The 18360-nt window shown below is 40.4% G+C and overlaps 2 protein-coding genes across 9 annotated transcripts in view; both read right to left on the reverse strand.

Annotated features, from left to right (window-relative positions):
* The window catches only part of mybpc1 (myosin binding protein C1), a 41212-nt gene extending 31060 nt beyond the window's left edge, over positions 1-10152 (reverse strand). For 6 of the 8 annotated variants that reach the window (XM_017716351.1, XM_017716349.1, XM_017716348.1 and 3 more), the window contains exons 1-3: positions 9899-10152; positions 3304-3321; positions 994-1062 (exon numbers count right to left, since the gene is read on the reverse strand). In XM_017716351.1, the coding sequence (XP_017571840.1) occupies positions 994-1062; positions 3304-3321; positions 9899-9920 (109 nt within the window). In that variant the 5' untranslated portion in view covers positions 9921-10152. The remainder of the gene's footprint in view (positions 1-993; positions 1063-3303; positions 3322-9898) is intronic. The other 2 variants (XM_017716352.1, XM_017716350.1) reach the window with 1 other exon arrangement.
* A 5045-nt stretch (positions 10153-15197) lies between these two features.
* On the reverse strand, positions 15198-18166 carry spi2 (Spi-2 proto-oncogene). The gene is made up of 5 exons (XM_017716389.2): positions 18143-18166; positions 17443-17542; positions 16402-16502; positions 16093-16285; positions 15198-15810 (listed from the first exon to the last, which is right to left on the reverse strand). Exons 1-5 carry the CDS (start codon positions 18164-18166, stop codon positions 15494-15496), a joined length of 735 nt encoding a protein of 244 aa, XP_017571878.1. The 3' UTR covers positions 15198-15493.
* Positions 18167-18360: the final 194 nt, after the last annotated feature.

Genomic DNA, 18360 nt, shown 5'->3' on the forward strand with positions numbered 1-18360 from the left:
AATTCCAATTTCAATACAGGTTTTATATTCCACCGAAGCTGGAAAGCTAGCTGGTGCAATCTTACTACCCAGCCAGTTATGTTGGCAAGTAACCTTAGAGCTCCTTATAACTGAAACTTTGGGCCTCGTTTAAACCATTTAACTTTATCCAATTCAAAGTCTTATAATCTTCACTGTCAGTCATGTATAGAATTAATCATTTCCATTATTTTATTAAACTTTCCCCACTGGCTCACTTGCACAAAGTAGAAACTCTTTTGCCGTGAAACAAGGCAGATTTCACCATGCTGCCACCATCATTCATCAGGTGAATCTGGCAGGCCTCTACTGCGATGGTAAGACTGCAGCATAGTGAAGTTGCAAGCAGGCATGTGCTTCAACTTTTATCACTGTAAATCTAGCCATGGTTCATCTATGACTCATTCCAGTCACAAGTAAGCAAAATAACACAAACTCAGAAAGCATCCAGTTGTGTGCATTAATGCTGAAGTTTTATAGTTAATAAAATGACGACTGTGGTATGATTACCACAAACATTCACCAATTATTTAATACTATTTGTCTGAGTTTAGAAATATTGTGCTTACTGGTCCATACTATACCTTTACATGGGGCAATTCCTCATTCTCCTCTCATTGCGTATGTATTGCCGCTGTGTCCAAGACGGTCAGAGCAAGCAGAAGTAAGGAGAGCTTGCCATCCATGAAGCAAAAGCAAGCATGTGATGTGCTCAAGTGAATATTAGGGCCAGCAGAGTGTAAAGCCTTTGTGTATGTGTGTGCACGTGTTTGGAGGTGTGCGTATGAGCTTATATGCCTGTACCTCTGCGGTCAGTCTGGTTTAACACGCAGTGATCAAAAGTTTGTGAAAAAACAAGGTGGAAACCAAGTAAACCTTGCACGCGTGAAGAAGAAGTGGTGCGGGTGAACATTAAAGTGAGCTAGAAAGAGGTGGAAAGGAAGAAAGAAAAGAGAGGGAAGGGGGGAGACCTACCTGGTGGAGACACCTCAAGAGAAATCTCAGCTGGGGGCAGGGCCTCCCCAGTGCCTGGTGCAACATTCTCTGAGTGTGTGACAAACACAGCGGGAATGCAAGCGCCACTTTTACAGCATGAAGCATCAGCATACAGGCAAACACCTCACACACAGACCCACTCAATAACATCCACGCAGAGGACTTACTATAGACATACTGACACGTATAATGTACATCAGTACAGGACTTAGTGTATTACACATACATATGTAGACACATCAGCATTCAGGATAAAATACATACAAACACCTACACAGCATCAGTAAAGGAGAGGAATTAGAAGTAATGTCAAAAGTGAAGGTGATATCCACATTACCAAAACCTTTTTCTCCCTTTGGAAGTAGAGCAGGAGAAAAAGTTTGGATGTCTGAAGAATGGAGCTGATATGACTTTAGCATAAGATCATGGAAAAGGATCACTTGGGGAAAGGTCACTGAGGTCAATGGATATCTGTCTGACAAACGGCTATTGTAACGTAACTGTATAAACACGCAAGTTTCTTTAAAACACACCTTCATAGTGTTATCTAGGGGTGGGTGATGTAACACAACGTTTTTATGATGCACAATATGTATCACAGTATTCTCACACATACACAATGAACTAGTGGTGCCACATTTAGAAACAGCTATGGTTACAATGGTTCCGCTGTCCAGTCCAGTAACTAAATATGCTCCCTTTCTAATGAAACATGCAGTTGGCCAGTGTTCTTTAAGTACTGAATTAAACACAGTATGTTCAGAGCAACATATCGTTTATCATGATTTATCACAATGCCTATAGAATAGCGTCACATTGCCCCACCTCTAGTGTCTCTGAACTATCCAGTCTCATCATTGTGAATCTGAGCATCATAAAAGTGGCATCTCAATCTGGGTATGAATGGCTCAACTCTCAAATTGATGAACTGAAGGTTGAGTCAGAGCATGTTCTGCTCCCAACTACAAAATCACTAACTAGCTGCTGCTCAGCAGCAGAAGATAAACACCATCTGAAATGGTGATAGGGTGGGCCTTCAAATGCCAACAGCTTGGTCACATGGGATCAGAGTGGCAACTGAATCAACAACCCAAAATCAGGTGGTGGGTTACTGGAATGCAGTGCTTCTGGCCTTCATCACTGACCTCAGAACAGCAGTGAGACTCCATCACAGAGACAACTTGGCACATTTATTCTCATGGCTGGCCTGAGCACCACTGTAGTGACCATGTTTGCACATTTACACTACAACCTACTCGGTAACGGCTGTAAGTTTATATGGACACTTTGAGATTTTCTCATATATTCACATTCATACGTTGTCTACGACTTGTTTAGAAGTAGAACTAGAGCCCAGGCGTCCACCGTGAAAAGGGAACGATGTGTTGATATCCGAATGGTATACGAATCTAGGGTCATGTTTATTGATATCAGCAGAAAAGTGGCCCAATAATACCTGTTATTGCAGTGGATGCAGAAAAATTTAGGCCGTCACAATTTTTCTGCTGAAAAAGGTCAACATGACACTTCAGGTTTCAGTGAAAGAATAAATAAGCCAAAAATGTTGATTTTTCTTAGTGCTACAAAGACAACAAAGTGAACAATGTCACTTACTGATTCAAATTTTTTTTTAGCATTTTATGGCCAATACGTCATTTACTTTAAAAAGGCACTTTGTAGTATTCATATGATACACGTAGTTGTTTAACAGAACAAAAAAGAACAACAGCAAGTGTAGAAGGATTTGTGGCACCATAAAGAAAGAAGTCCATGTTACTTTGACTCTCAGTGGTAATGAGAACTAGACATGCTGCAAAGATACCGGCCCTATAATAATCATCGCTGATTTATTCTAAAATGTGTTCAAGTACTACTGGAGTCAAAAACTAGAACCCTGTAAGCTAGCTCTTGGCCTTGATCGCTGCATCTCAAAATAATGTTCTATTGTTTTTATTACCTTGTAGCTTTTCAGTGAACTTTCATTCAAAAACATTTCTTTTTATGTTATAACTCATTTATGAAACAGTGCAAAAAAGTTAATGAAATAATCCAATTGTAGTTTTGAGCTTATTGAATAATGAACTTTAGCTTTGGTTTCAGCCAAGGATTTTTTTGTTTACTAATCTTTGGTTTGCACTGAAATTGATATTCGATGCAATATAAATCTTCTCAGGGGAGCACTCCTTCATTCCCAGCTTACTTTTTACCCCTATCCTTCATTCACATGCTTACACCCACTTCCTACATCAGGTAAATAAAGGCATGTGTAGAAACTGTTTTATTACTCACCTTCAGGTTGACCATCCTCTGTAGAAACAGAAAGAGAGAAATCATTAGGATTAGATTGGTGACTGACTTCTACAGTGCAGTTCATCTTTAATATGTAGCCTATTTAGAAAGAATGATGAATTACATTGAATTTAAGGGCTGCAATGACTAATCAACAAAATCAAGAATATTAATTACAGAAAAAAACAATACTTTCTTTTCTCTACATCCTGATATATTACAGTGTCAGAAGAATTACCTCAGTTTTTCACCCTATATTTCTGGAACCACTGGCCTACTTTTAGTTGAAGGTGCAGGTTGTTCAAAGCTGACTTAATTAAGATACTATGCAACATTGAGCTCCAGGCATTTTTGTATTTTTATCCTAATTTTCTTCTGAAAGTGGACCACAGCAAAATTCAGTAACTGATAGTGAACTGAGCACACAATCATGAACACGTAAGCGTGATCCATGACATCTGTTCAGAAGTTGAGCTCTTGTGAATGTTAATTTTGCATAACTGATGCCTCCAAAATAGCATTTAAGGCTATATAAGCTCTTGGGACCTTGGGATATTGTACTATCATATCATTGTATAGTAACTTCAGTGGCTAGTTTAAGGATCACAGTTAAATAGCATAACCTCACATTATTATACACCTATAACTACATGCCTAACTACAAATGTAGGACCGAGTTTGTTTGAATGAATGGTTCTTATCTAGTCCAGTCATTTAAAGTAACTTTTAAAGTAAAAGGCATTTCAAAATTCAAAACTAAAAGAACATTAACCCTCCATTTAGCACTTCATTGGTTTCTCCTCAGTCGTTTCATCAGGACAGCATCATTTTTGAAACACCACTTCATCTTTTAAAGCATTAATTCATTGCTCTCCACTGCCAAATTGGTCTATGTTGGTGCATATGTCTAGACACCCAATAAATCTTAATTGCCTACAGAGGGCCTTGTTGACACAATATTATACCGAAGCATGCAGAGAGTGCTGAGATGAAAGGACTCCACACAACCTCAAACCGATTAGGGGACTTAGGCATTGGCCCTACTGGATCAATGAGCCCATACAGCTTTCGTATGGTCAAGCCGGGAGGGTTTAAATTAAACTGGCTGTGTTATTTTAAGTTAGCAGAGCATGGACACGTGAGAGAGCACCTGACTCTTCCTACCGAGGACAAAGACGCCTGATCTTCTCACCTATAAATCCATGGTTTTATAACTGTGATTGGGTCTTCACACATTACAGTAAACCCTCCAGAAGAGCTTCACACAAGAAAACCAGTTACTAACAACAGACTCACATAATCAAGTTTTGGAAAGATAACTTTATCAAGCAACATGACGGTCTTATGCATTCGGAGGTCACGACATGTATTGTGTTCACTTTTGGAGGCAACGGATGGCGTAGTGAGGCTCTCACAGTTAATATGCATGGATTTTTAAACGCTCATGAAACTTCACTTCAGCACTGTTTCACAAGAGACATTTGCTTCTGAACACAACTGGAATTTTCATTTTTTTAATTTTTTGTTCATTGAATGTAACCACTAACATAAAAGCCTAAAGTGGCCTGAATGGCTGATTAGCTATATTGGTTCCAAGCTGTCAGCTATCTCACTATCAAGTGTAACCAGCAAGCATTACTCCCTGTTGTTGTCTAAGCATGTCATAACACATTTAGACCCATAGAAGTTGGAACTTTTGATGTTTTTGTGCATTGTACATAATAATAGTGTTTACTTTCCTGCAAAGTGTTTAACCCCTTGGAAATCCAGCCTTATTATATATTAAGACTTACATATTATTGGGGTCATATATGAAGTGGCTCCAACACATCAAGAATTCAATATGTATTACTAAACCCTTTAAAAATCCCAGGCTAAAAAAAAAAACAACAAAAAAAAAATCCCAGGCTTATTATATGCTTATTATTCAGAAACTACAGGGACTTGAGCTATTCTCAGGTTATAAAAGTGCCCAATAAATCTTTGGGCCTGCTGGTGAACCCTGGCCATTTAAGAGTTGAAACAATTTTGAATACACTGATATTTTACAGGTAATTTTATCAGATAATTTTCATGCAAGAAATGTTACTGTACTGGATATATTAACAGATTTCTAGCAAATATTACTGTGATATATTAACTTTTGAACCTGAACTTCAGAATTGATGTACCTTACTTTGCAATTAACAGTTCAACAATTACACAGTTAAAATAAATGTATAGATTTTTCAAGTAAACTCAAGCGAACATTTACAATTTAGAGTGCAATGCGCATGATGTGTCTCAAAATAAATGTTTTCCGCTGTCTTTTATTTACATGCTTTTGCTTCAACCCAGTGGATGAAATCATACACCAATTCACATTCTGGTTTTAGTTATGATAAATTAGAAATGGATTACAATAGAATTAACCAGAAATTGAACATATCGTGAAAGGCCATCGTTGTGACAGGCCTAGTGCTATTTGGTTCTTCTCTATTCAAAGTCATGTGGTAAAACATTCCATATTACTCCATTAATCACTTCACCACTTTAGGCAGCTGAGATGATGTAACCCTGGGTGCATAGGTGCTTGTTTACGCGTGAAACACACGTTACGGATGTGTGAAACACATATTACATGGTGTTGTCCAACATCATATGCATCCTGTTCCCTTCGCCCACTCTCTGGCCCAGTCTCCTGTGAATTCTGGAAAAACGCCAGGCAAGGAAAGCGCCAAGCATGGCAGCCCCTTTATCAATTGCCTGAAGGAATACAGAGCCTGACTGTTCCATTTTTGTCCCCTCGCCTCAAAGACCATGTGAAAGCTACTGCTGAGAGAGAGCCAGAAGAGACACCTGTGCTTCCCTTCTCCTTTAGTCATCAGATATTTTTGACTTCTCTCAGCTTTCAAGTCTCTCATCTGCCACTGAACATCTATCTATCACTCCCTATCATGGCATGCTTCATCTCTGCAGACCCTTCTCTGGTTTAAGTTTTGGAAGGCTGATACTCCTTTTGAAATTGTTTTTGGTACTAAAAATCAAATCAACCTATATTCCAATTAGTATTGTGAAATGTTTGGCTTGTAATAAGTTACAACTAAGTTCCTGCGTGTGTGTTAGACCTAGAAACACACAACAATTCAAAGGGCGGGGGTATTTTCGGACAATTGCTCTACCACACTGTGCAGAAATTTAGCCTATTCAATGAGCTGCTTTGAATGAGATGGTTGCCACAGACCAGCACTACAGCTATGCTTAGTACCCCTAACCCTACCTTCTTTTCAAGGCCCTATGTAAGGCCAGCAAAGCACGACTCATCCCCCTGCAATCTACATCTGAGAACTTGTTGTGATATGGATCCTTCCACCATCAAAGAGCCATTTATGTTGTTGTCAGTGCAGAGAACTCTGCGGTGGAGTGATGCCCAGGCTTCCTCTATCCCTTCACAGCAATAATGCGAGTAGAGAAAAGTATTGTTTTACATCCCCGTGGAGCAGGGCAGCCCACAGGTATGTTCAGCTGTCACTGCCACTGCTGTGAGGACAGACAGGCTCTTATTGACTCCATGTCAAGCCAAACTGCTGTCCATGCCTCGCCAGCTTAATATAGACCTTTTAATGCAGACCCCACTTAATAAAGAACGTTTTCAGCCACATGCTATTGTCATTCCATGTCAGCCTAATGAATCATAGCTAGCCTTTGATAGTGGGAAGCCAGTTAGTTCTTATTTAAACAATTGTTTGTTGTTTTTCTGAGAGATGGCATTATGGAAGAAGTCAAGAAAACTTTGAAGGAAGATTTCATGTAGAAAAGCTAAGTTTTATTTAAAAATTTTTATTTAGTGAAGAAACTAGGAAGCCCCAAGATCTGCAAGACAAAGAGGATTAGAAGAAGCCAGGCAGGGGAGGGAGACAGAAGTGTTGAAGTGTTGTTTGTGTTTGGATTGATTTATGAAGAGCAAGAGAATGGCATGAGAGGAGGATGCTGTCTGTGACAGGAGAGGGAGTGAGAGTGATAGTTGACTGTAAATAGAGAAAGGTGTAGACGTGGGCTTTCCCTAATCTCTGACCCCAGCAGGGAGAGTGGGGTCTCAGAGGTTAGACGATGCTCACAAGGAGAGGTGCTGCCATAGGTGAGTGTCCATACACATGACTTTCACTAAAGACTATGCATACGTGCTTGTTTCACTGTTTTGACTGACATCTTTGGCTTGTAGTCAGTTGTATATCACTGATACTGGCATGGAATATTTCTCCCTTACTGGAACACCACTGGATTCAAAGTTCAAACAAATAAGAGTGCAAAATTCTTAGAGTAACTGGAGGAGAGCAAAAGAACAGTGAACAAATTGGATGTTTGAGTGAGAGAGAGAGAGAGAGAGAGAGAGAGAGAGAGAGAGAGAGAGAGAGAGAGAGAGAGAGAGAGAGAGAGAGAGAGAGAGAGAGGGATTAAAAGTCTGCTCATTCTGAACTATTCCCGGGTCCAAGCATCCAGTTCCCAAGGGCCTGATGCTCAACTCATCTCATCATCTTGCCTTTTAAAGCCTGGCCTCTAAAGCTAAACCAGCCTAAACCTCCTATCCTTCACCTGTCCCTTGCTTTTATGAAAATGCAAGATTTTCTCAAACAGCCACAGCCAAGACTCTCTCTTACTATCCACCAAAGCTGTTTAGACTAGATAGCTTTGAGAAAAGGCATCCAGGTCTTGAGCAGTTCATGATTAAGAAAGCTAGAAAACTGCACAGTAATAATAGCATGCCTCCTTGTCATTGAAATGCAGTAAATTATACTTCCAATCATAGTGTTACTTGTCCTCTGAGCACGTAATGGCACTTTAGCCTTATCCATGAGTGTTGCGACTTGCTTGCCCAGTGTAATACTTTTTTTCATGCATTAGAAAAGCATCAGTTCTGGTACATTCTGCATGCCAGCTGTGCTATCCATCACAGACTGCTACCCCGAGTCTGTGACTTGTCCGCCAAATGTACCGAAATGGACATTGGAATCGCCGCTGGTTTGGGCCATGTTTGTGAGTATCATTAAAATAACTGACTGCCATGCAGTCCTGCAAATCCCCCTCATACCACCATGTAATCCCCATTGTTTAGAGATGGAGTGCACTCTTGCTTTGCCACCTCCACTGGAAAATATCATGAACAGAAGGACAGTGCATAAACACTTGCTGGAGGGAGACAACCTGATTGTAAATGAAACTGTTTAGACCAGATACACTCATGAATCCAACAAGATTGAATATATATAATATAAATAAGGGCACTGATAATAGCATATTGGTATTTTTCCTTCTCTAACACACCTGGGCCTGTACTCTCGACGCATATCAGATTAGGAGTGATGATCAGAGAGGAATCTGATCTTAAATCAGTGCTCCTACTCTACATTTACAGCATTTGGCTGAGGCTCTTATCCAGAGCGACTTACAATTTGATCATTTTACACAGGTAGGCCAAGGCAGTGTTAGGAGTCTTGCCCAAGGACACTTATTGGTATAGTGTAGGGTGCTTACCCAGGTGGGGATTGAACCCCAGTCTACAGTGTAGAAGGCAGAGGTGTTAACCACTACACTATCCCAACCACAACTCCCATAAATCCCAACTCTAAGAAGCTTTGTGAAGACAGACCCCAATCCATCAGCTCATTAACCTTTAACCTAAAACCTTTCTGACTTGAAGTGAAAACTAGATCTAAAATGTGCAGAGCAGGCATAATGAAGATTAAGGATTCCAGGGAACCACTGCCGTACAAGAGCTATCAGTGAGCAGGGCAGCTCTCCTCATATTCCTCCACATAAGCCTACAATGGTGTGTCCTGTTACTCCATCTATCAGCCATCAGCAGATGATCTCTTTTGACCTCCACATCATCTCCCTTGACATATCCATCGCATCCCATGCACACTCTGAGCCCTTCAGTCCCCTGCCAGGGGCAGCATTGCATCATCTATCACAGATTGCCCAGGTTGCCCAGCAAACCTGGATACCATCCCTCCTCTCACAGGCCCAGGACTCAGCACCATTCCTTCCTCTGGTGGCATGCATGGCTTTCCTGCCTCCATGCTTCTAATCACCTTGACTGCACTCTATCCATCAAGCCAGCACCCACAACAATAGCAGCTTTTTATAAAGCTCTCTGTGGATCTCTTGTCTCGTCTCTCCCCCCCAATGGGCCAGCTCTGAGTAATACAATACCCATGCCAAAGTCACTTTCTGAATTCCAAAGTGTTGATCTCAAAGCTTTGAATGGCATTAAGATCACTTTTTCCATATGATTTCCAGAGGACTGCTGCAAACAATTTCACAGTAAAGAAAAACGTATAAAGAGCTCTAGAAACAGAAACAATGGCACTATATAGTCATTATATATGGCAATTACAGACTTAGCATCATTCATTTGTAGTCTTAGCATCACTGATTGTTTTTTTATTGACAGAGAAGTAGTTGATCACATTAGCAAATCATATGAAATGTCAAAGACAGAAAACAGGCAGTTATACTACGCCTTCAGTTTCTTCATAAAAACCCTTTATTTCTTAAAAAAAACACAGTTTAATTGTGTTTCAGAGCTGTGGCATGTAAAGTGCACCACTCATACCTTTCTTTGTGGGCTCAGGCATCTTGAGCTGTGCTCCACTAGAAGTGTCACCAGATGAGGGGTACAGGCACAAATTGGGGCCCTCTGCCCTGAATTAGCGTGCGGGATTGGAGATGGTGCTCTGGTTCTTCAGCCTGTGGATTGGAAGGAGGAATAGACAAGAAGAACTCTTCAAGGGATAGCGGAGCTAATGACGATGAGGTGAGATGAGACAGCCTGTCTATGACAGTCCCTTGGTAAGGGGACAGTGACGGACAAAGTGACAGACCTGGAGAAGATGAACTTAGAGGGTTTATATACCACTGATCTGGGCCACTCCTCCACGGAGCTCAAAAGCATCCCTGTGCCCCCACTCTCCCCCCACACAGTACAAGGGATTAGAGGTGGCTCTCTATCCTGTCTCCTCCATTCTGCTGTTGAGGGACAGCCAGACGAGGACAGAGGCATGGCAGAGGAGGGGCTTCAATTCAGTGTACCATACTGAACAGAGATGAACTATCCACAGGCCTGTACACCTTCAAAAAGGGGGAAGAACACTGTTTTTGTAACAGTGGAAAAGCCTTGATAGTTCTTTTTATGAAGATGGCTCAGACGTATTAAGCACTGCAAAGGTGACGGAAAGGAGGAAAGTTTTCAGGTGTAGCTGAACATCTCTGACATCTCCATGATGTGCTTCACCTAATCCCAGCATGGATTCTCCATAGAAGACTCTTATTAGTCTACACACATACTGAGATGCACGCTTAGTAAAAAAGGTTCTATAATTTGTAACAGTAGCAGAACCGTTTTTTGATCTTATCCTATGTGCTACCAAAAACACTGTTCTATGACTTAGAACAGTAAGAATAGCAGAACCCTTATTGGTGCTCTGTAGAACCATTTTAAAAAGAACCATGTATGACAGGTTTTCCATCACAGAGCAGGACAATTTGACCCTTAAAGAATCACTTTTAAGGGTGTATGCTTAGAACACAAATGACACTCTCCCAATATTACTGGGTGTGGCCATTCTGTAGGATTCCCAGAGTTGAAGCTCTGTCATTTCACTAGAAGGGATCTGGGTGTTTTTAGCGCACAGTGAGCGAAAAAGGAAAGCTTTTCTCTACCTTTCTGCCAAGAGGCAGAGATCAAGTTAATCCTGGCTGGATGTAAACCAAGAGTAGTTAACTAAACAATTCTGGCAGTAAATTCTGATGAGATGCCTGAGCGATGTTTTTACAGTCTATACATAGAAAGTCATGATAAACCTTGACATTTGAGATATCTCACATGGAAAGAGTTTTTGATGGTTGATGTTGCAGAGACCCTAATTAAGCTGTTAACACACGCTCCTACGATAAACTGGCCTCGGTTTCTCATAGCCATAGAGAGTGAGGATTCACTCAGCAAGGCTTTAAGCTGTGAAGGGTAGAGGATTTTGTCCGCAAATATCTTTTTAATAGCTACCGTACGACTTTTCGGTGACAGCCAAAAAACCCGTAATGCGCAACCACATTACTCACTGCTACATGCGTAAGGCTCGGCATTTATTAGAGGACCTAATTCCATGGAAGAAAATGGTCTTCGAGGCAAATTTAAACAAAACAAAAGACAGACCTTATAATGTGAAGTGATTAAACGCAATTCAAACAATACTTAAAGAAGATCTGTTGCCATTTTTATTTGCTGAGAAAACTGAAGGTGGTCTGCATGATCATCTTTTGGAAAAGTCTTAGGCATCTCAGAATGTGTGATGGCGTATTGATGTAATCTCTTCTCTTCTGTGGATAACTGATGTGTCATATTCACATTCAGGACAGTTCCACTCCGCAATTAAAGTCTTCACTTTAAGTCATATGGGAGCAAAATAGGAACATACGCCAAATGTAAACTGTCATTCTTCCCAGAACAACAACTTTGTATTAGACAAAAAAGTATGCTATATAAAGCATGGCAGATTGGAATGAGGACAGTAAAGCCAATAAATGGCACACTAGTTATCTCAATTGGCTCACTTGCTGCATTATGAGATACAGCCTTATTGACAAGGGGATGTTTTACTGAGTTGACACATGAATTGCTCACAGACCAGTGCTGAGTGGTCTGCTGCTGCAGTGTTGGGTGGCTGGACGAGTTTAAAGTATGTGGCCTTTATTGGTGACAGGCACTTCTGTTAGTTGGCCCATTTATAACCCTGAGTGGGCTCCAGTGGTAAATGCTGGGCTTATGGGCAGTATCATGTGGGCCTGCTACAAAGAGCAAACAAAACCATTTGGGATGGCCTGGGCTCGGCATGGGTTCACATCTCACTGGGGGTTTAGCGATGAGGTCACCCGCATAGGGCTGAGAAAGAATGGAACAGGCCAGCACAGTGCCATCTGCTTGCATGTATGAGCATGTCCTCATTCACGTAGGCACACATTTTTCACCACACACATGAGTGAAAAAGAAGCGATGCCTGCCCTAATGCAGCATTACAGTCATTTTAAACCATCATTCAGACCCATAAAGACTCATTTTCTTGTGGAACAGGGGCAGTTCTGGACTTCTGTGACCTAATGTGGAAGGTATGGACAATGGGTGTATAAATAGAGAGCCTTGCCTCTATAAAGATGGGAATGGAAAAGCCACTCCCAGCTCTTAATTTTAGATATCAAAAAGATGTGTAGGGGAACCCTTTAGCCAAGAGACAGAAAGAAAATAGGTGAAGAACCAAGTGGGCACTAATATCCATCAGTGAAGAATTCACAAATGAGCACAAAATCTGAAATAGGCAAGTCTGGGTACAAAATTGTGCAGTAAACCTGAATGTCCACCACGCTTGCTGAGCTAATCCTGGAGCAGCTGTGGAGCTGTATATAGAGCACTTATAGGTCAGTACACAATGTGTCTAATGGGATACATTTCATTCTGTGATAATGATATATTTTCTTGGGACTAAATGCTACAGAAGAAAACCTATTGAGTCATTTCACAGTATCATAATCACATGAGAAATGACAACAATGAAAAAGTTTGTTTACAGACTGTTTATGAGTGAATGGCTACAGGACAAACACAAAAGTGTTGCATCTCAACGGTATAATTGCACTAATTCTGTAAATCAGAAGCCACTGTGAGTACAATGGTGAATGTACAATGTTGTACTCGATGAGTGCAATGTCAGCATAGTAGAGACAAACCACTGTAAGGTCATACACACATACACTTTCTCTGTCTCACTCTCTCTTGCACAACACTTTGGGAAAAGCCCCTCTGCCACAAATCCTATAGCAATATTGCCACCTGGAGGGCATGTGCATTACTGCCTGCCAACCAAGCACAAACACTCTAATTGTCATGTTGTAATGGTCCACCAAGAAAACCAAACAAATGAATGCTTATTTTAATACTAAGTCATCCTCGAATGTTTTATATATGTTATATGTAATATATGTAATTATTCTGTGTGACACCAACTCTGATACAAACCCTTTCAGTTCATCCATTATTGTTACTTTACTTGACTCATTAGGCCTAAATCCAAGTCATGCACACAATTTCCAGAGCGTAATAAATGTTGTGACCAGTTAACGCTTCTCAGGTGTGGTGCTTACCCTCAACAGCCATGGGCTCATCTAAATAGCTGACTAAGCATCCAAAATGTCATTAAAATGAAAATCAAGGAGAACCGTTCAAAAACTGCTCACATACTGGTTAGATATGCAAAGCAAAACCCCCACATCACTGCCAAGGAAAATTTAGCTGGCAGAAAAATTTTAATACACCGGCCCACTGTGCAATTGTTGCATAAACACCATTTACTGCAGGAAATATTATCTTTGATCTCATCACAAAAGTCAGCATCTGAAGTATGCAAAACAATGCTTAAATAAACCAGAGGCATTTTGGTGCCGCAGTTATAAATAAAAAAATGTATTTAAATTGTAATGCTTGGAGAGAAAAAAAGTATTTCAAGTAAACAATGTCTTGCCGACTGTTAAGCACAGGTGTGGATCTGTAATGCTTTGAGGTTGCATGGCAGCCAATGGCACAGGAGATGTTTGTGGAGACAGAGGGAAGAAAGGATCCTAGTAGGCAAGTGTCCAAAATTCAGTAAAGAAACTGAAGAAGAAAAGATAATGATCCAAAACATAAAGAAAGATCCACCATGAACTACTTCAAGAAATGAAAGATTTAAGTTTTTGAAATGGCCCTCACAATTCGCTAACGTGAACATTTTTAAAAATCTGAGGATAGATCTTAAACATGCAAGAAAACCTATGAATGTCTCCAAACTAGAAGCGTCTGCAAAGAAATGTAGGGACAAACTTCTAAATCAATCAAGTAAAGAGTGTTACTTGGCTTCAAGAAACATCTGGAAGCTGAGATTTTTGCCAAAGGGGTTCTTATAAAGTATTGACCTAAGGCGGGTCCAAACTTATGCACATGCCACATTTCATGTTTTATTTTTTCCCATTATGTTAAATTCAGCATATAAATTTACAGCATTTGGCTGACGCTCTTATCCAGAGCGACTTACAATTTGATCATTGTTACACAGGTAGGCCAAGGTGGTGTTAGGAGTCTTGCCCAAGGGCTCTTATTGGTGTAGTGTAGGGTGTTTGCCCAGGTGGGGATTGAACCCCAGTCTACATTGCAGAAGGCAGTGGTGTTAACCACTACACTATCCCAACCACTAGATAATAGTTGTCCGTGATAACATGCATGAATATGTCATATTTAAGTTTGCTCCATGCAAAGGTGGTGTTAACTTAGGCAGACTTTTGCATAAAACTATATGTATGACAGCCTTATTATTTGTCACTGTTGTTTCTGTGATTAATGTCATGGGGATCAACAAAGCCACAACCATAAATATTCATAACTACATGGTTTTCGTAGAAGCTTTCTCATTAAATAAAGCAAATGAATAGCTGTTGGCTTACGATCTTCAGAAGAAATTTCTGAAGTGCACCAGTGTTTTCTTATTTGGGATTTGTTCTTAGATAAGAACAGAATCTGCAGACACTCAAGAGGTGAGAATAATGCTGTGCTTTAAAAACACGCCATGAATCTGCCATAGACTTTTTCTTAGGAGCTTCAATAACAAAGCTTGAAGATATTGCAGAATGAGGCACAATGTTACTCATTTACCCAACCCGATAAAAATAATTTGACATCCCTAAGCATAAGAGAACCATTAGATCGGACATACAAAGTAAAGATGAGTTTATTGTGTTGAAATGGTACGTTCAATGACAGGGTGTGATGCGATGTTAAGTAAAGGACTGAACAAGTGTAAGATGTTGTTGTTTGAAATATACAGAGCTGTGCTGTTCATAGAAGCAATAGGTGTCCTTACAGAACAAGATGTTTAAGGGAATTTCCTTTGTTTTTACATTCTTGACCGTTTGAATCTAATGTCTAATATTTAAAACATTGCTCTTGGGTTGTTTCATTCAATACAACGGCTTGATATCATTTAAAACATCAAGAACTGATATACGTCATATACAGAATAGACTGAGACCACATAGCTGGTTTAACTGCTAACCCAAGCAGGGTTTTGTTAGAGTCACTATGGCAGGTGCAGAATCATACTACTATGCAGTACTTTAGGGAAGATATCTTGTGTCAGTGTAGGGCATTTTTCTTTCCCTGCTGATTCCTTAATGTAGTGAGGGTGGCTCCACTAAACTGGTAGGTCAGTTTTTTCCTCACTTTGATGATTTCCCCCGAGTGAATATAGTTTCTCAGAGCACGGGACATCTTCTGGTAGGTCATGGGCCTCCTGTTGCCTTTGCGCTGGCCCCAGAGTTCAGCCACACGCTCCTTGTGTGTGGAGGAGAACCGGAAAACCCCTGCTGAAGAAGGAACCCATGACACACAGTGTGCCATTCCGGGGTCCTCCAGCATCTCAAACAAGAAGTGGAAGAGGCGCAGCCTTTTCCCTGCAATCATAGAAACAGACTTGTATACAAGCATTGTGTGTGTGGGTGGGAAGGTTGTGACCTTTTTTGGCAGAGGCTAAGCATTTCTCCTAAAAGAAACAATGGAAAGAGCCTCTGTGGAGAAATTATTAGTGGTAATGACACACAGAAGAGAGATAAGGGAGAATAGTAGATGGTGTGGTGGCAGTTATGGGCAGGACAGGCCACTCCTAAGCTATTGTTCCCAAAGGCCGTGCCTAGCTGCTCTGATATTATCTACTAAACCACAAAAGCAGAACTTACCTCTGCTTGCAGGTGTAGAGCTGGGCAATGATTCAGGCCTCTGCTCAGGTTTTACATGTGGAGTTAAAGGCCTCTCTGGAGAAGCAAGGGGGTTTAAAACCGGCTCAGTGCAAAGACTCTGGATTACCGATTCCCTCATTCCAGACTGCACACCTGGATCAAATCCAGTCATCTTCAGCTGGTGTCCTGCATCCTATATAATAGAAAAACAGTGCAATTGGAATAGATTTAGGTAGCAGCTGGAAAGCTTTTAAGGCAGTAGCATAAACATGTTGACCTTTGAGTTGAGCTGTGATGGACTTCCTTTACCTGTTGAGTCTTTGGTGCAGAAAGCAGTTGTAAGGAATCCAAGTGGTTTGATGCATCACTATAACCTGCACCGACAATTTGTGCGCGCTCATGGGAATTAGCTGTTGGTTAAATACACAAATGGACAATCGGCTGAAATGTAACTTCTAAGAATGCACTAAATGGGAGTTTCAGGCCAATGCTGTTATTCAATTTCTCATGTCCTTATCTATCGATGCTGTTGCCTTTATTCCAGTTTATCGCTGTTGTCGGAAAAAAACTCCAAAATAGTAACTTTATAGGACAAACAAAAAGCCTACTTTACTTTTCATTTAAGTCAATGGAACCAGGTGTTTTTCTGACTCATTTTGGGCTGTTTGCTTTGATCCATTCATCGTGATTTACAGAAAATATAAAGGACAACGGGCATTTTTAAATTGTGTCAGAAAGTGAAAAATGTCAAAATTGGAGATAAGAGGTTCTGTTCCATAAAGTACAGAATTTAGTAAGATCCAGACATTTTAGAGCAAAAGCCCAGCATCATCTAAACAGTCAAAAAAAAATGCCATCAAATATAAGCTTGAAATATCGGTCATCTTATATCAACTATCTGCCTATACAGATATGATTTCATTGTGCATCCCTGTTAGTTATAGAAAAATTACTGCACAGGAAAAAGTGACATGTTGACTCAAATATGACAGTTTCGTCTTAAAAAAAAACAGTTAATGCCAAAATTAGAAAGCTGAAAGGCTAAGTTGGATTGATGTAATATATTGTCGCTACCAGGAAAAACCATTGTATCTCCATTTTGGTCGTTTTTATTTTTTTTATTTCAAGTATAAGCTTTACACAGTGTCACAAATGGACCGACAAAAATTGCCCAAAAATTACATATAATCTTCTTACCTCAACTCACACTGAAGGTTAATAACGTGTTTCCCTCTCAAATAAAGTTACATTTTTGGAGATTTTCTGGAAACGTTTAAACAAAGCAAATTTAACATGTTACATGTTTACATTTCTCAATCTGTGGCTACAAGGAGGAATGCCATTACTCACTGTTTTCCCACAAGTCCCCTCTTCTAGTCTCCTGTCTCCAGTGCTCTTCAAGAAACTCCAAGATAACTTCCAAATCTGTCTGACAGGCCTGTGAGATATTCTGTCCAACAAGACACAGATTTATCTTTTAGACATAAACTGAAATTCTGTTGAGTTCATTGTGGTAAGTCATGTCCAGGAACATTTACCATCCTGCTCTGCTGCTCTGTAACAGGAACAGTCCCTTGAATTCAAATGGCACTTTTCTGCTAATCTAAGAAAATTACCATTTATCAAGACCTTAGACACACATGCTAAAAAAATAGACTGGGTGACTCGTTTCTAACCCTGCAGCAGTGCTAATGATCCATGGTGTTTCTGGCCGACTCTTATTGAGGTATCTCCAGACCACTGGACAGGCCTCCCTATCGTGATCTACGACCCATATGACAAGAGCGGTCTCTCTGAGCTCGCCTATGTCCTGCACACATGCAAAGCCACAACCACCATAACAGCAGCAGCTCCTGATCTGCCTCTTACACACCTCTCTGGCTTTGTAAACATTATGTACTCCCTTGACCACATCCTCCTCCTAACTGAGCAAGATAAGGAGCCCAGCCACCACACAATAACACCCCAAGTGTCTGATTCTTTAGCAGAAAACACCTCGCTGGGTCATGAATTTCAAGATGAAAACTGTCATTGTTCAGTCACACATTACCGTGGTGTAGTAATAAGAGTGCATATTTGTATGTGTGAGTATACCTGCAGCCAAGCAATTGAACATGAAATGTGATTTTCACTCATTTTCCTAAGTAAACATTTATTTTCCTCTTAGAGAAATGGAAAAGGTGTGAGCGATATTTTTACCATTTAAAAAATCAAGCATTTACAGCATTCGCTCTTATCCAGAGCGACTTACAATTTGATCATTTTACA

The sequence above is a fragment of the Pygocentrus nattereri genome, chromosome 11, assembly GCF_015220715.1.
Source record: "Pygocentrus nattereri isolate fPygNat1 chromosome 11, fPygNat1.pri, whole genome shotgun sequence".
Taxonomy (NCBI): Eukaryota; Metazoa; Chordata; class Actinopteri; order Characiformes; family Serrasalmidae; genus Pygocentrus; species Pygocentrus nattereri.

Excerpts from the sequence above, each read along its gene's own strand:
- spi2 (XM_017716389.2), bottom strand. The coding sequence starts at position 18,166 with ATGCACTCTTATTACTACACCACG. Across the intron at positions 17,543-18,142 it reads ACTCTTATTACTACACCACG|AATATCTCACAGGCCTGTCA; the intron begins GTAATGTGTGAC and ends CTTGTTGGACAG. Across the intron at positions 16,503-17,442 it reads AGGGGACTTGTGGGAAAACA|CTAATTCCCATGAGCGCGCA; the intron begins GTGAGTAATGGC and ends TTTAACCAACAG.